Source organism: Heloderma suspectum, chromosome 4, assembly GCF_057233095.1.
Source record: "Heloderma suspectum isolate Gila_16-S chromosome 4, 16-S_ref, whole genome shotgun sequence".
Lineage (NCBI taxonomy): Eukaryota > Metazoa > Chordata > Lepidosauria > Squamata > Helodermatidae > Heloderma > Heloderma suspectum.
In genome coordinates, this window is record NC_139461.1 from 161,541,235 (window position 1) to 161,556,093 (window position 14,859).

Here is a 14,859-nt window from a genome sequence, read left to right on the forward strand (position 1 = left end):
TTCTCAAGGCTAAACATGCCCAGTTCTTTCACATTGTTACCCCCAACATTACATCTCCCTTCCCCATAGGATTCAGTTTAAAGCCCTCCTGATGAAGTTCTTCATGCTGTGGCCAAACACATTCTTCCCAGCCTTTGTGAGGTGCAACCCATCCCTAGCCAACAGCCCATCTTCCAGGAAGTATAGCCCGTGGTCCCAGAATCCAAACCTCTCTCGTCGGCTCCACCTTCGTAGCCAGTCATTCACCCGGAGTATTTTTCGTTCCCTTTCTATCCCTCTTCTAACTACTGGAAGGATGGATGAGAAAACTATCTGGGCCCCAAAGTTCTTGAGTTTCCTTCCCAAAGCTTCAAAGTCTGACGTGATCTCTTCATAGCTCCACTTGGCGGTATCATTTGTTCCCACATGGATGAGAAGAAAGGGATACCTGTCAGTGGGCTTTATGAGTGCAGGCAACCTTTCAGTCACGTCTCTAATCTGTCCTCCCGGGAGGCAACATACCTGGCGAGTCCATGGGTCTTCGCGACATACTTGGGTCTCGATCCCACGCAGCAAGGAGTCTCCCACTACTACCACTCTTCTCTTCTTCTTCTTGTAGGCCTGGGTTTCATCGCCTCTGTTTGACTGACCTTTAGCCTCTTGCTCACTCTCATGCAGGTTCCCCTGTGATTCTTCCTCTGCAGGCTGTCCTCCAGTCTCATCCGCAAGTACCTGGAATCGGTTCCACAGCTCCACTGCTTCCACTGGTGCAGAGTGGCGTCTAGTTCTTCTTTTCCTAACTGTCACCCTTTTCCAAGGAGTATCCTCTATTCCATTTTTCTTCACCTCAGCATTTCCCACTGCCTCATCTTGCTGTTGCTCTTCAAGCTTCTGGTCTGCCCTTTGCTGCTGTAGTTCCCCCATTCTGTCCAAGAACTCTTCGTGTTCTCTTATTCCCCGGAGGGTCGACAGTCGCCGCTCCAGTCCTCTTACTTTTTCCTCCAGCAGCGTGATCAACTTGCACTTGTTGCAGGTGTAGGCCATGTTGTTCTCAGGCAAGAAAACAAACATTGCACACACCTTGCAGGTCACCACCACTGGAGAGTCTTGTCCTTCCATAGCCTCTTTTCCCTTTTTGTGTCTAGCTTTGTGATTGTTCTAGACTAGCCTGTGCCTGCTCCTCTACTCAGTAGAGGTTAAAAGCAGAGTCCCACTGGTGTGAAAGTATGTGTTACAAGACAAATAAATGGAAAAAAGTTAGTTAAAATAAAAAATAAAAATAATTAAATAAATGTTAGGGGCCTCCCCCTTGACCTCCCCTGCCGAACTCCCCTGGCCATCTCCTGTTTGCTCCCCCTGTCCGCTCGCTCTGTTCGCTCGCTCTGTTCGCTCGCTCTCTGGGAGCTTGCCTGCTTCTGTAGTCCCTGGACCAGCTGGAGCAGCTTGCTCTGCTCTGCTCAGCTGGGAGGCGGGAAACAGACTGAAGCTTCCTGCCCAGTCAGCTGCTGGGAGTACTCAGGCCCCACCCCTCCAATTCAGTTGGAGCTCTCAGAAGCACCTGGTGAGCTCACAGCCAATCAGAAGGATAAAGGGCAGCCCCCTGGGCTTCCTGCAACCCACTTACCTCTTAGCCTCTGTCTCCTTTGTCTCCTTTGTCTCTTCAACCACCGCAACTCCCCCGGCCAACCCCTGCTCGCCCCCCCTGTTCGCTCGCTCTGTTCGCTCGCTCTGTTATAACTGGTTTCTACAGAGGGCTATATAAAAACACAATGCCCCTATCCCAAACGTGTTTCTACCTTGGTGGTCTTCATCAGTGGGAAAAATATATGAACTCTAATTACAGCCCTTATTGCGACTAATACCTCATAGTATTAAATGTCCTACATAGAACCATTAAATATTTAACTATGCAGATTCTGTGCTTCTCATCAAGGTACAATAAAAGGGGGAACAAGAACATTTCCTCCTGCACCCAAGATGATAAGTTCCTTCTGCAGCCAACTCCCACAAAAGGCTTCGAGCATACCTAAGGAGCATCCAGCAGTAGCCTCTCTGTTCTTGGGTTGTTTATTGATTTCTTATGTCCACTACTTTGGTCCTACATTCTGCTGTAACAGTCTTATGTCTCCCATGGTAGAAGATGTTAATTATGTAGCAGAATGATGTGTATAAAACAGATGCCTGATCCCCCCCCCCCTTTCATGTTACTACCTTGTTCATGGCCGCTTAATTTTCATTTAAGAACACTATAGTATCTCACAATCCAGAAGAGCTTAAGAGTGTAATTGTATGGGCATCCAGCTCAAATGATTGAGGGCTCTGATGTCAGAGATCTCCATCCATCCTAAGCCCTGCAGGGTTCTTGCTGACAGAGCAGGAGGAGTGACAGATGATATTTGCATTAGATGGCCTCTAACGCTTCCTGTCTGCTGGTGGTGGAGAGGAGGGCTGAGAGGCTGTTGGATCCACGGCCTCTCCCCTCCCTCCCTGCCCACTGGCCTGCTCCCAGCACACCCCTTTCCTCCCTTCCCAGGGTCAGAGTGCTGACCTCTGGAGAGGGAGCCACCCAGGAGCTTTCAGCAGGGGCTGAGGGGGAAATCCACTGCCAGATCTCCTCCTCCAAGCTTGGAGCTCTGTCTGTGGCCTTGGAAGGGAAGATCCACCGCATCCTATAGCTCCTCCGACACTGTCTAGGGGCCATAGGGTTACATTCTAAGTGGGGTTGCAGGGAAATACTTTTAATGACTTTTCACAATTCTGAGTGCATCTTCAACCTGAAGGTAGGAAGCAAGGGTGTACAAGAAATGATTTCTGGACTACTGATGTGTCTTTGGCACACTGGACAGGTTTTTATTTGTGTTCTTTGTAGGTTGTCACCCGGTAGCAAAGTATCTGGGTTCAGTTGATTATCGATACAACAACTACTTCCAAGATTTGTCCTGGAGAGATTTGTTTAACAAACTTGAAGCACAAAATGCTGGTAAGCAATTCTGACTGCTGTGGGACTGCATGATGATTGAATTAATTGAACTTTGATCTTTGGATTGCTAACTTTGAAAAAAAAAATTATTGTTTTGTTCTCCCAGATATCTGCCTTCCCAGTTTCCTATGTCAATACATACCACCTCAGGGGGCATAACAGAGAATCTGTTGATTCTTCCCCATATTTCCATTCCCTACCAAAAATTTTGTTCACCTCCCCTAGAGATAAATAATTTCATATTCAGTAGTTGTTCTGCCAGGGAGGCAGAGGTTCATAAGGATTCAGATCAGGCAATGAACACACAGAAGAAAGTTCCTCTGTTAACTTGGTTTATTCAGAGAAATTACACACAACATAAGAGGAAACAAAACAGATACACAAACCCTTCTGTTGCTGAGGAACCCCTGAATCAGCACAGATGTAGCTCCTAAGCCAGCATGCCGTGGCACACATCACAGTCCCAGCCAACAGAGAGGTTCATGGTTGAGGGAGTCCTTTGGGTTCATATTCCTTCCACCGTCGACTGCAGTGTAAATTGCCTATTCATCACACAGGTGTTTTGGCCTTACTGGTAACACATACCTGACATTGAGTAGCTCTTTGTTTCTAGCCCAAAGCATCTGGTCTTGGGTACAGCACAGAGAAGACTTATTATATGCATCAAATCCTAACCTCACCACCACACAAGGGTCTACAGTAGTTGAGTGTTCCTTTTATATTCTAATAATCATACTTACTAATAGTGATCTCAGTCCTCTGAGTGTTGGTCCTTATGCAGCACTGTCCATGCACAAGAGGGAGATATCAGCAGGCTTGGTGAAAAACCCAATGTACAAAGTACAAACAAATATTTAGGGCGAAAAAACCCTAAGCAAGGAGGGTGACCCTAATAGCCCAATGGGGACTGAACATAGTCCGTGGACACAGAATGCTGGCAGACTGTTGGGGAAATGGAAAACTGGGAAGGAGAGGGAATGGAGGGTCCTGAACAGGAATGCCCCACACTGCAACATTTTGTTGCAGGGCTGTCACCTGTGAGAACGGCTGAAAGCGGTTCTGGTTCGCAGGCAGCTCTGAGGAAAAACCATTCCCAGACTGGCAGCGGGTTCTAGCATCTGGTTGGGAAGCAAATAGACTACCCTAGAGGCCCACCAGCCAAGCCGGAAGTCCATGTACTGAACAGCTGACAGGTAGTATTTTGAGTGGGGCAGGGTGACAGCATCTAAGATGGAACTTTAAAATGGGGGGGGAGATAAGAGGAGCTGGAGGATGTGCGGGAGGAATATGGGGAAGGGCAACGAGGTGAAAGAAATCTAATAAATGCAGACACAGAAGGAAGACGAGGAAAGGAGAGTTTTGAGGAAACAAAAAGAAGAGGTGAGAGCAGAGGAAGAGGGGGAAAGCATCTTGATGAGAATGAAATATTTGCCCACGAAGGTTATCTTGAGATGGAAAATGAAATCAGGGAGGCCTCCAGACGAGGAAGTGTTGTAACAATGGGTGACTTAAATTACCCCCACATTGACTGGATATATGCATGTTCCAGTCATGACAAAGATGTTAAATTTCTTGATGGCCTAAACAACTGTGCCATAGAAAAGTTGCTCATGGAACCGACCAGAGGGAAGGCGATCCTAGATTTAATCCTAAGTGGTGTCACCCAGGACCTAGTACGAGGTCCTTGGTGACACCACCCTAGTACCCTTCGTGTTCTCTTATTCTCTGGAGGGTTGACACTCGCCGCTCCAGTCGTCTTACTTTTTCTTTCAACACACATTGTGATCAACTTGCACTTGCAGCATGCATAGGCCATGATGATCTCAGCCAAGAAAACAAACATGGCACAGACCTTGCAGGTCACTGCCACTCGAGAGTCTTTTCCTTCCATAGTCTCTATTCCCTTTATGTTTCTAGCTTTCTGATTGTATTGGAATATCCTATGCTTTGTCCTCTATTCACTGGCGGTTAAAAACACAGTCCCACTGGTATGGAAGTATGTGTTACAAGAAAAAGAAAATTTAAAAAATGAAAAAAAAAGTTAGGGGCCTCCCCTGCCAAACTCCGCTGGCAAACTCCTGTTTGCTCTCCCCGTTCACTTGCTCTGATCGCTTTCACTCTGGGAGCTTGCTTCCTTGTATAGCCCCTAGACCAGCTGGAGCAGCTTCCTCTGCTCATCTTCTGCTGCTCTGCTCGGCTTCCTCTGCTCTGCTTAGCTAGGAGACAGGAAACAGACTGAAACTTCCTGCCCACACATCAGCTAGGAGTCCTCAGGCCACACCCCTTCAATTCAATTGGAGCTCTCAGGAACACATGGTAAGCAGACAGCGACTCAGAATGGAAAGTCCTGTAGGATTACTCCAGCCCTCTCACCGCTTTGCCTTTGTCTCCTCTTCCACTGCAACTCCCCTGGCAAACTCCTGATTGCTCTTGCTCGCTCTGATTGCTCACTCTCTTGGAGCTTGCTTCCTTGTATAGCCCCTAGACCAGCTGGAACAACTTCCTCTGCTCTGCTCAGCTAGGAGACAGAAAACAGACTGGGAGGTTACAACAGGTGGGACTGTTTAGCTTGGGAAAAAGGAGAGTAAGGTGAGACATGATAGAGGTGTACAAAATTATGCATGGTGTGGACATTTTTTCCCCTCTCTCAAAATACTAGGACCCAGAGTCATCCTATGAAGCTGATTGGTGGGAGATTCAGGATAGATAAAAGGAATTACTTCTTCACGCAGCGCATAGTTAAACTATAGAATTCACTACCACAGGATGTAGTGATGGCCATCAATTTGGATGGCCTTAAAGGGGGTTGGACAAATTCCTGGAGGAAAAGGCTATCAATGGCTACTAGTCCTGATGGCTGTAAGCTATCTCCAGTATCAGAGGCAATGCTATGTACACCAGTTGCTGGGGAACATGGGTGGGAGGGTGCTGTCGCACTCATGTCCTGCTTGTGGGTTTCCCGTGGGCATCTGGTTGGCCACTGTGTGAACAGAATGCTAGACTAGATGGGCCCTTGGTTAGATCCAGAATGGATCTTCTTATGTTCTTAAGTTCTTAAAATGAATTCACACCTCCAAAGCAAGAGTGGCTGATGGAATGGTCCCAAGGCCAATTAACCAGCCAGTCTCCTGCTTATTCTCACCTTTCTCAGACCCCTGCACTCCCAGTTTAAAGGAAAAAGGATTACTGGAATAAGCCTAGTTCTCCTCCAAAAGTGACAAGTAGCTGTTCTTTCGCTGCCTCTTCATACTTACCTTATAACTTTACTGACAAGGAAATTTTATGTACTAAAGATCGTAGAAGACCCATCATTGCTGTAAATACTTACCTGTGCAGACCTAACTTCCCCAACCTTATGAATTCATAGTTTCGTATGAACCCAATTCATAGTTTACTATGAATATAACTCAGAGAGCTGAATAAAGCCTGTTTACTTTTGAATTGAATGGACATTGTACAGTATTTGTCTCCTGGATATGGAGCCCATGGGATCTGCCTCCATCCCACCAGTGCTGCTTAGCTGAGGCATGGCTGAGACTGGTGCGATGTTGTTGTTTTTGTCAAGTTAAAAGGAAGTCTAAGCCATCATACTAGTCTCTGGCAGTCCACAAGCAGACTCCCAGGCTGCCTTACACTTTGAGGTCCTCCCAGTGTTTTCAGAAAGTGTGGGCAGCCCAGTCTGTGGAGTGTCTGAGACCAATACAATTTTGTTACTGTTAAAAGTTCCTTTTTAACTTTTTTAAAAAGTGCTAGTCTCAGGTACTCCACTACCTGCATTTCTTGAAAGTCCAGGGGAGGGCCTCACTTTTACCTACCCTGCCCAATGCAGGAATGTGCCCTCCGAGAACTGTCCTCTGGGGTCCGAAATGTTCCTCACCCCTGAAATAGAACCTGAGTAATGGATACATGCCACTATATGGAAGTAGTTCCAATGAATGGAGGGTGAGTTGATAAGTAAGTGACTATTGAATCTGTTGAATATGCAAACCATAACCCAATTTCTCTTAAAGTGGTACAGATAAATAAGGTAAGTGGAGATTACATTACTATTATCGATTAGTGCCAGGTGTTAAAAATAAATCTGAAAAGGAGCTTTCTTTGAGAAGAATTACACTACAGATATATCATGTAGATATCAGACAGGGATGATCGTCATCATTATGTCCTGCCACTGTTTCCCCAGCGGTGTCTAGCCGCCTTGGGTTCCTTGCAAGAGGAAAAAAAGGTGGGATATAAATGCAGTGAATGAATGAATGAATGAATGAATGAATGAATGAATGTTGGACTAGATAGGCCCTTGGTCTGATCCTGCAAGGCAGTTCTTTCTTATACTTCCTGACAAATGCATGGTAAATGATCATATTGGTTCTGTTTGTTTGCTTTGTTTCAGCCCAGGAATCACCCGATATTGTCTCCAGAATAACCCAATATATAGTGGGAGCAAACTGTTCACACCAGTTACCCATTGCAGAAGCAATGTTGACATACAAACAGAAAAGGTACATTGTTTTGAAAGAAACTTCTTGATGGTGAGGAAATCCTGCAGATGGGGGACATGTTTCAAGTATGTTTAACTTTAAGATATCTGCAGTGAAGCAGATGATGATCTGACGCTATTTCAATATTGTGGTTGTAATTAAATAATGTGATGAGTCAGTTAGTAGTGCTTTGTGGTAAGGAAAGCTCTGCTAATGAGAAAACAAATCTTTGATGATGATAACTATAGTTTGGTCAACAAAGTCAAGAAAGTTGACTTTCTGTTGGTCAACTGTAAGCCAAAGTATAATATGTGGAAACATGTACTGTGGATGCAACCCAAGTATGCTAGGAATAGATTCTTGATTTACCTTAGCAATGCAGGAGCCACAGCATAAATATTATCTCCCGTGCCATTAGGGTAATGAGACGTTTTCCAAGCAGTAACACTGCCATGAGGAGGAGCTGCAGAATAGACTCCTCCTAGGCTCCTCACTTTACCTTAGTAAGATGGGAAGGAGCAGCACTGCTTGATGTAATTTGCTTATACCAGGTCTCTCAAATTATAGAAGATGAACTCTATTTCAGAATTGTTGACATGTTTTTTTAAGTTTTCCTCCACCCTCATTTGTCATGTTGCTGGATAATGACTCAGATTGTTTAAACCACGGGTGGGAAGCCTTTTTCACCAAAGGCCACATTCCCTCAGGGGTTATCTGTCAGGACCATATGCCAGTTGTGGGTGGTACCAGAGCCCAAAGTGGGTGGGACTGCAGCCACCACTTCCTTGCTTTCTCTCTCACTTTGTCACACACATCCCTCCATTCACATACACACCCATCCAGTTCCATTATCTCGCTCTTCCCTCCCCATCTTTGCACTCTCCCCGCTCTCTGGTGGGGCCAAGGAGCAGACGCTACATATCTGGCCCTCAGGCTGGACACTCCCAACCCCGGTCTAAACTCTTTTCAGTAGCTGTATGAAAATGTATTCTATAGTTTTGACAAGCCCCAAAGCCTTGTGTAGAAAACCGAGTGCAGCAACCCAATTAATAGCAAGTCCATTCTGGTCTGTTTATTCTTTAGTCTGTATTTCATCACGCAGTTATGTCAGTGGTTGAAAAGTGGATTTAGTTTAAATTGCTGCATATATCAGTATCGTTCAGGAAGGGACAGTCCCCCAAAGGCTGAGTCATTAACTTCTTCAGAAAAACTACTTACCAGGGGGTTGGCTGCACTTTCTCACTCTCTCAGATTTCCAGTTCTGGCAATTTCTGCTGGTGCTTTTTAAAGGTGGGTATGCATGTTACCAGAGCAGCATGAAGCTGCAGCGATGCTGCTTCTTCCCAGGCCTCCATGATGCTGTGAGATGAGGCTGCAAGAGAGGAGCCCCCATTGCAACTGCTTGCCAGGCAGTGTCAGCCCTTAAAGAATTGGGCTAACACTAGCGTAGGGAAGATCTGCAGCAGTGGTCCAAGGCTTCTCTCATAATGCTGGAAGGAAGGGTGGTGTTGCTGTGGCTTTCATGCCACTGGGATAATATGAGTATCCTGCCTTATAGTTTGTTTTACTTTGCTTCCATACGTGTAATATTTTTTTTTCTTTTGGTTGCTTCTGAAAAGGAAAATGAACTTTCAGTTTGATTTTAATATAAGGTATTAGTCTCTCTAAATTTCCTTTACATTCTGTTATTCTACATTTTTCCTTCACTGGTATTTCACCTTTTATCTTCCTGCTCAGTTTGGGTAGAGTATATAGTGATTTGCTGCTTTTAATATTACCTCAAGAGGCAGAATGCAGTGTCCAAAGGATCAAGAGCTCATGTTTCAAAAAGGCAATCTCTGAAGAATGACCACTGCAAATACAGTTTAGACAGAAGAACTGACTGAAAAAAGTTTGTACAGGCCATTCCAGAACTTCATGTGCTAATTGCCAGGTGCCCGGGCCCTGGCTTCCTTTGTAGTCAAGCTATGTTTCCAGACAATTATTTCTATTATACAAACTACAAATTTGGCCTTGCTTCAGGGTTCAGACAGTATCCTTATGCAGCAATTGACAAAAGCTTTCTTAACAGGCTTTGCATAATACAGTAGGCTTCAAGTAACTACCTGGGTTAAAGCACCATGAATGAGAGTTGCTACTAAACTGTCGCTGGCTACTGTGGACCCCCCTTCTCAGACTGAGTGGCCTTCCAAGTCCCACCCTCAAGGTGGGTCTTTCCACAGGGTTGCCTCCCTTGCTCTACTCTCTTGGAGCACCTCATGATCCTGCATTGATCTCCCCTTCTTGTCTCTTGGGTCTCTTATTCCCACCCCCTCCTCTTCATTAGGAGCCTGTGTTCCCATTGGTTTAGGGAAGGGTCCTTCTGGGCTGTCATCCAGCTGATTATACCACAGCTGGGCATCACCCTGTCTGGCACTGATACCCTCCTGCACCCTTGGTGCCTCGACAACTCCTTCTCCCTCCCCGTTTGATTCAGAATCAGTTCCCATGTCTTCTTGGGGCACATCTGCAGAGGTGCTGGGCCCAGTCCCTACACCAGCTTGCTTCAGTGCCTACTGACTGGATGGACATTTGGATTACCAAGTTCTGGAATGGCCTGGACTAACTTTTTCCAGTCATTTTTCCCCCTTTAAATTATAGCAGCGAAGGTGTGGCCTGCTTCCCTTTTTAGACACAGAGCAGCTGCAATCTTTCAAATAGTTACTTTAGAATAAACCAACAGAATGAAATTCTTAGTGATCGTTATGATCAGGTTGCATGCTTCTTAGTCTCCGCACAGTCCCTTTTAGTCCCACATAGTCTATAGCAGCAGGCCACACTAAGCTGGATTTCTCTGGAAAGCAGTGATCATGGGAACTCAAAAGGAGGGCTCCCTCAAAATCATCAGGCCCTTGTCACATCAGTGGGTACTGTCCCAAATGTTGTGGGTGGGTGAGCATTAAAATACACCTCTGTGGCATTTGCTGTGTTTGCTTCAGGAGGAGCCATACCATTATCTGGAAGCAATCATAGTTTTCTTTAATCTACACTTTAGTTAGCTGTCAACAGATTTAGAAGAAGCTCCATATCGCATATTCATGTTATAGCTACCACATAATGCAAAAACAAGTAGTGGACGATTAAATTTACTCTCTCATTTCTCTGTGTTTCCAACTTCAAAAACAAAGAAGGGTGGGAAATCCCTCTTTCTCTTATCACTCGTGCTTCGAAGCAAGGAATATTCCAGTCTGTATCAGCCTGAAATGGGTTTTTAGAAATTCCCATTATCAGGATGACAGGATGTAGGAAGATAAAACAAGTCAGCTGAGCTGGCAGCTGAGAGGTAGGAAAAACAAAGATGAGAACATGGGAAATGTTCCAGTCTGGGATCGTCATGAAACATACTTACCCATGTTAAATGGTTCCTGGAATGGAGGTTTCATATGCAAGGCAGAATGCTGTGAGAAACGGGGCAATGCACCCAGGTGTTGCTGGATCAGAATGCCATGGTCTCTGTTCTAAGGCCGAATGTACACAATGGCTCTGTTCAGGTGCACATTGGAGAAGGGTGATTAATCTAACCATGGTGCATGGTGGCTACTGCTAACTACTGCGAGTGCTGCCACCACACATGCAACTAACTATGTTCTGCAACGTAGTTAGACTAATTATTCCCTAACCACCCTTCCTCTCACAGGAACCCACAGTCCTCTGGATGGGCGGCCATGCATCCCAGGGGCCATTGTACTGTTGGCCATGGTGCTTGGCGGCCACTCCTTCTTTGGCCGCTCTTGCCGTGGAGCTCTATGGCAGCTGTGAATTAACCATGGAGGCTGTTCAGACATCCCACTAAGCCATGGTAGAGCCCACTAACCATTTTGCAGCAAGTGGTTAGTGAATGTGATTTGTCCGTGGTTAATAAACCACCATGATTGGGACAGACGCCTGTTCAGACATCATGCTAAGCCAACATGGTTAGCTCAAAACTCCTAACCGTCATGGCTTAGCGTGATGTCTGAACAGAGCCAGTATTTAACCTTAGACAGGTTCCAGACATTATACATTCTGTGGGATCCTTTCACTGACCCACTATGAATTCATCTGAGGTATTCCCTCCCAGCTGCTTCTGGTGATGGGAAGAAACAACATGCCATATTAAGAAGCCCTATTGCAGGTCTTTTATTTTCTACTCTTGGAGTTCAGTAAAGTTTTGGTTCACAGATCCATATAAAACCTTTACCTGCTCTCCTCTGCAGCCGTTCTGCTGGTAACCACCTGCTACCTAAACTTGGAGTCAAATCCAGAAGTTCCTCTCCTGTCTCAGCTGCATGCCAAAACCCTTAAAGGACAGTCCAAGAAAATTGCATATACAGCTGCTCTCCTTGCAGATTCGGCCCTTAGATGCTCTACAATTCAATGCTAGAGCCATGGCATCCAATTCCCTGGCCAGAAAGAACATTTGGCTGCATCACTGGCATGCAGACCTTGGTTCAGAATCCAGGCTTGCTAATTCTACCTTCAAAGGAGCCAAACTTTTTGACAGTCTGCTGGAGGCAGTGTTGACTGAAGTGAAGGACAAGAAGCTTCTGGTTTGGGACTGATGTAGTCCTGGCAGCTTCCACAGACTCTCTGTGGGAGCTTTCTCAAACAGCTTTTTAAAAGGTTGAAAAACCTTTTCATCTCTCCCCTAGAAATGAAAGGGGGGGGCAAGGCAAATAGCTCTGGATTTTTGCCTGGAGTAAGGTAACCCCCACACGATAGTGGAGGAGCTGGATACCAGGGTTTCCCCCAGGGCTGTACCAGCACGAAAAGCTGTAACGAGACTCCTGTTTTATAGGAGAAAACAGGGCTGGTGTGTTCCATAACAATATATCCTGCAAGAAAAATCAGCAACCTATGAGAGACGATTTAAGAACTTTGAACAATATTTGAGATCATCTGAGGACCTGTAAGATTTACTGGAGAAAACTATGGCTGAACCGAGGAGGTGAAAAGGGCTTGCTTCAACACCTCCCACAACTCCTATGTCAAAGGTGCCAAAAACAGAAGATTTAGCAGAATTATTTACAATGATGAAAACTCCATCTTCGCAATTTTCGGGACTAGTTCAAAGACTGGACTTAATTCAAAATTCCATCACTGATATGCAGAGAGCCATGGATTTAATTAATGCATCACAGAAAAAAATGGAGTCCAAAATTAAGGAGCTTGAAGACCGAGTGGCAAGAAATGAAACTACGACACAAGTTATTTGTAAAAATATATCTAACAGAATCTCTCAGTTGGAGGCCTATGTGAAGAGAGCCAACGTACATATAGTGGGGATTAGAAGCTTGTCTAATGATGTGAAATTGTCTACTTTTGTGGATAAACATTTGCATGAGATACTTTCTATATCCTCTGATTATTCTCTTGATATTGAGCAGGCATTTCGTGTGCCAAATCCTAAAGGGAATGATTATACAATTATAGTTTAATTTGCAAAAGTTTCCACAAAGTGTTATATCCTGAATTTGGCAAAACAAGCTGGAAGCCTTTCCTGGAAACAGGATAAAATTATGCTGTTCCCAGATTACATCAAAGAAGTGGCGAATAAAAGAAGGCAATTTATCAAAGCAAAGAATCTGGCAAAACAAATGAACTTAACAATATTACTTAAAATATCCTGCTACACTTTGTATTGTGTCTGAAGACCAGATGAAGAAGTTTATGAATCATGAAATGGCGGAGGCTTGGTTGAATGTTAAAATGCATGAGAACTCTGTCACAATTCCATGAAATGGAATTTCTAAACAAGTACTGTTAACTGCTTGTGTGTAGCTTTCATGATCTAGACTAACTCAGAAGAAATGATTTTATATATATTTGTTTACCTTTATGTATTCTTTTTTATTATTCTTTTTTCTCTTTCTTTTCATGTATCTTCTATTTTATATTTTAAAATAGACAAAATATCTAGTATAAAAAATATTATTGACTGTTGAAGATTTATCTTAAGTTTTATTAGTATACAATGCTATACTCTCTCTTTTTGATTACTACTACTACTATTGTTATTACTAATATTCAGGCTTTGAGGAATGAAGTGTAGAACTGTTGCGTTGATATAAAAGATTGTTTTACTAAATTGTAAGATTGTATAATAGATATAGTTTTTTTAAAATAGAATACCATTGGAGGTTGGGAGATGTTGGAGTTTATTTTTCTTTTTTCTTTTTTCCTTTCTTTCTTCTCTTTCTGTTATTATGGTGTCCTAACTAAAATATTGTATGGATGAGAATTGAAGTATTGAGTAGGTTGTTGGTAGTTTTGGTAGTGTTTATAAAGATAAAATAAATAAAAATATATTTAAAAAGAAAGAAAGAAAGAAAGAAAGAAAGAAAGAAAGAAAGAAAAGAAAAAGAACTTGCCAACCAGTAAAAGGGAGGACCATAAGCCCAGGCAGCAGTTTTCCTTTCAAGATAACAAGAGCACACAGAGAACCCATTTCTCAGGTGGTTTCAAGAATAAATGGAACATTCATCTAGATCCTCAGGGAAAAGTCAGTCCTCCAGCTATCCTTCCTCTACCATTAAGGGCGGGAAGAAACGCCAATCTTGCTGAAACCAACAGTTCTTCCCCCTATTCAGCACAAAGCTGATGCATTTTGCCCCAGTGTGGATCACTACCACCTCAGACAGATGGGTCAGAGAGACCATAGCTCGGGGTTGTACCACAGAATTCTCTTCTCGGCCCAGGGACAAGTTCATTCCTTCTCCCAGGGCAAAGAACCCGATAAAGCACAAGAAATTCTTGAGAGCCATAACCATCAAGACAATAGAGCCAGTTCCTCAAACAGACATCCACTCCGGGGTCTACTCCATTTTTTCTTAGTTCCCAAGAAAAATAAGGACATAAGGGTGATACTGGATCTAAAATGGCTCAACAAGCATATCCCCGAGAAACACTTCAAAATGGAGATGCTCTGATCAATTGTGGAAGCTTTGGAACAAGCAGAATGCCTCATTTCGATAGACCTGTCAGAGGTGTATCTGCACATTCCAATAAGGGACTCCCATCGTCGATTCGTGAGGTTTTGTTATGACAATCACCATTTCCAGTTTTGAGCACTGCCCTTCGGCCAAGAGTGTTTACCAAGGTGTTGATAGCTCTTGTGGCTCACCTCAGAACCCAAGGAGTATTGATTCACCCTTATCTCGGCAACATCTTGATCCGGTCTCCTTCAAGAAACAAATACCTGATGGACATACAGACCATGGTGTCATGCCTGCATCAACATGGCTTTGTGGTCAATATGGAGAAAAGTCATCTGATTCCCACCCAGCAGCTGACTCATTCAGGGGTCCTGCTAGACACAAGGAAGTTCAGGATGTTCTTATCAGAGGAGAGTCGTGTCAAGATTCAGAACTCCTTGTCAACCATGATGGCAGCAAAGTGGACAGG

At 44.3% G+C, this 14,859-nt stretch overlaps 1 protein-coding gene across 4 annotated transcripts in view; it reads left to right on the plus strand.

The window, feature by feature from the left end:
- The window catches only part of PACS2 (phosphofurin acidic cluster sorting protein 2), a 257,810-nt gene that overhangs the window by 179,504 nt on the left and 63,447 nt on the right, over positions 1-14,859 (plus strand). For 2 of the 4 annotated variants that reach the window (XM_084854825.1, XM_084854821.1), the window contains exons 17-19: positions 2,849-2,959; positions 7,350-7,458; positions 9,057-9,089. In XM_084854825.1, the coding sequence (XP_084710951.1) occupies positions 2,849-2,959; positions 7,350-7,458; positions 9,057-9,089 (253 nt within the window). The remainder of the gene's footprint in view (positions 1-2,848; positions 2,960-7,349; positions 7,459-9,056; positions 9,090-14,859) is intronic. The other 2 variants (XM_084854822.1, XM_084854824.1) reach the window with 1 other exon arrangement.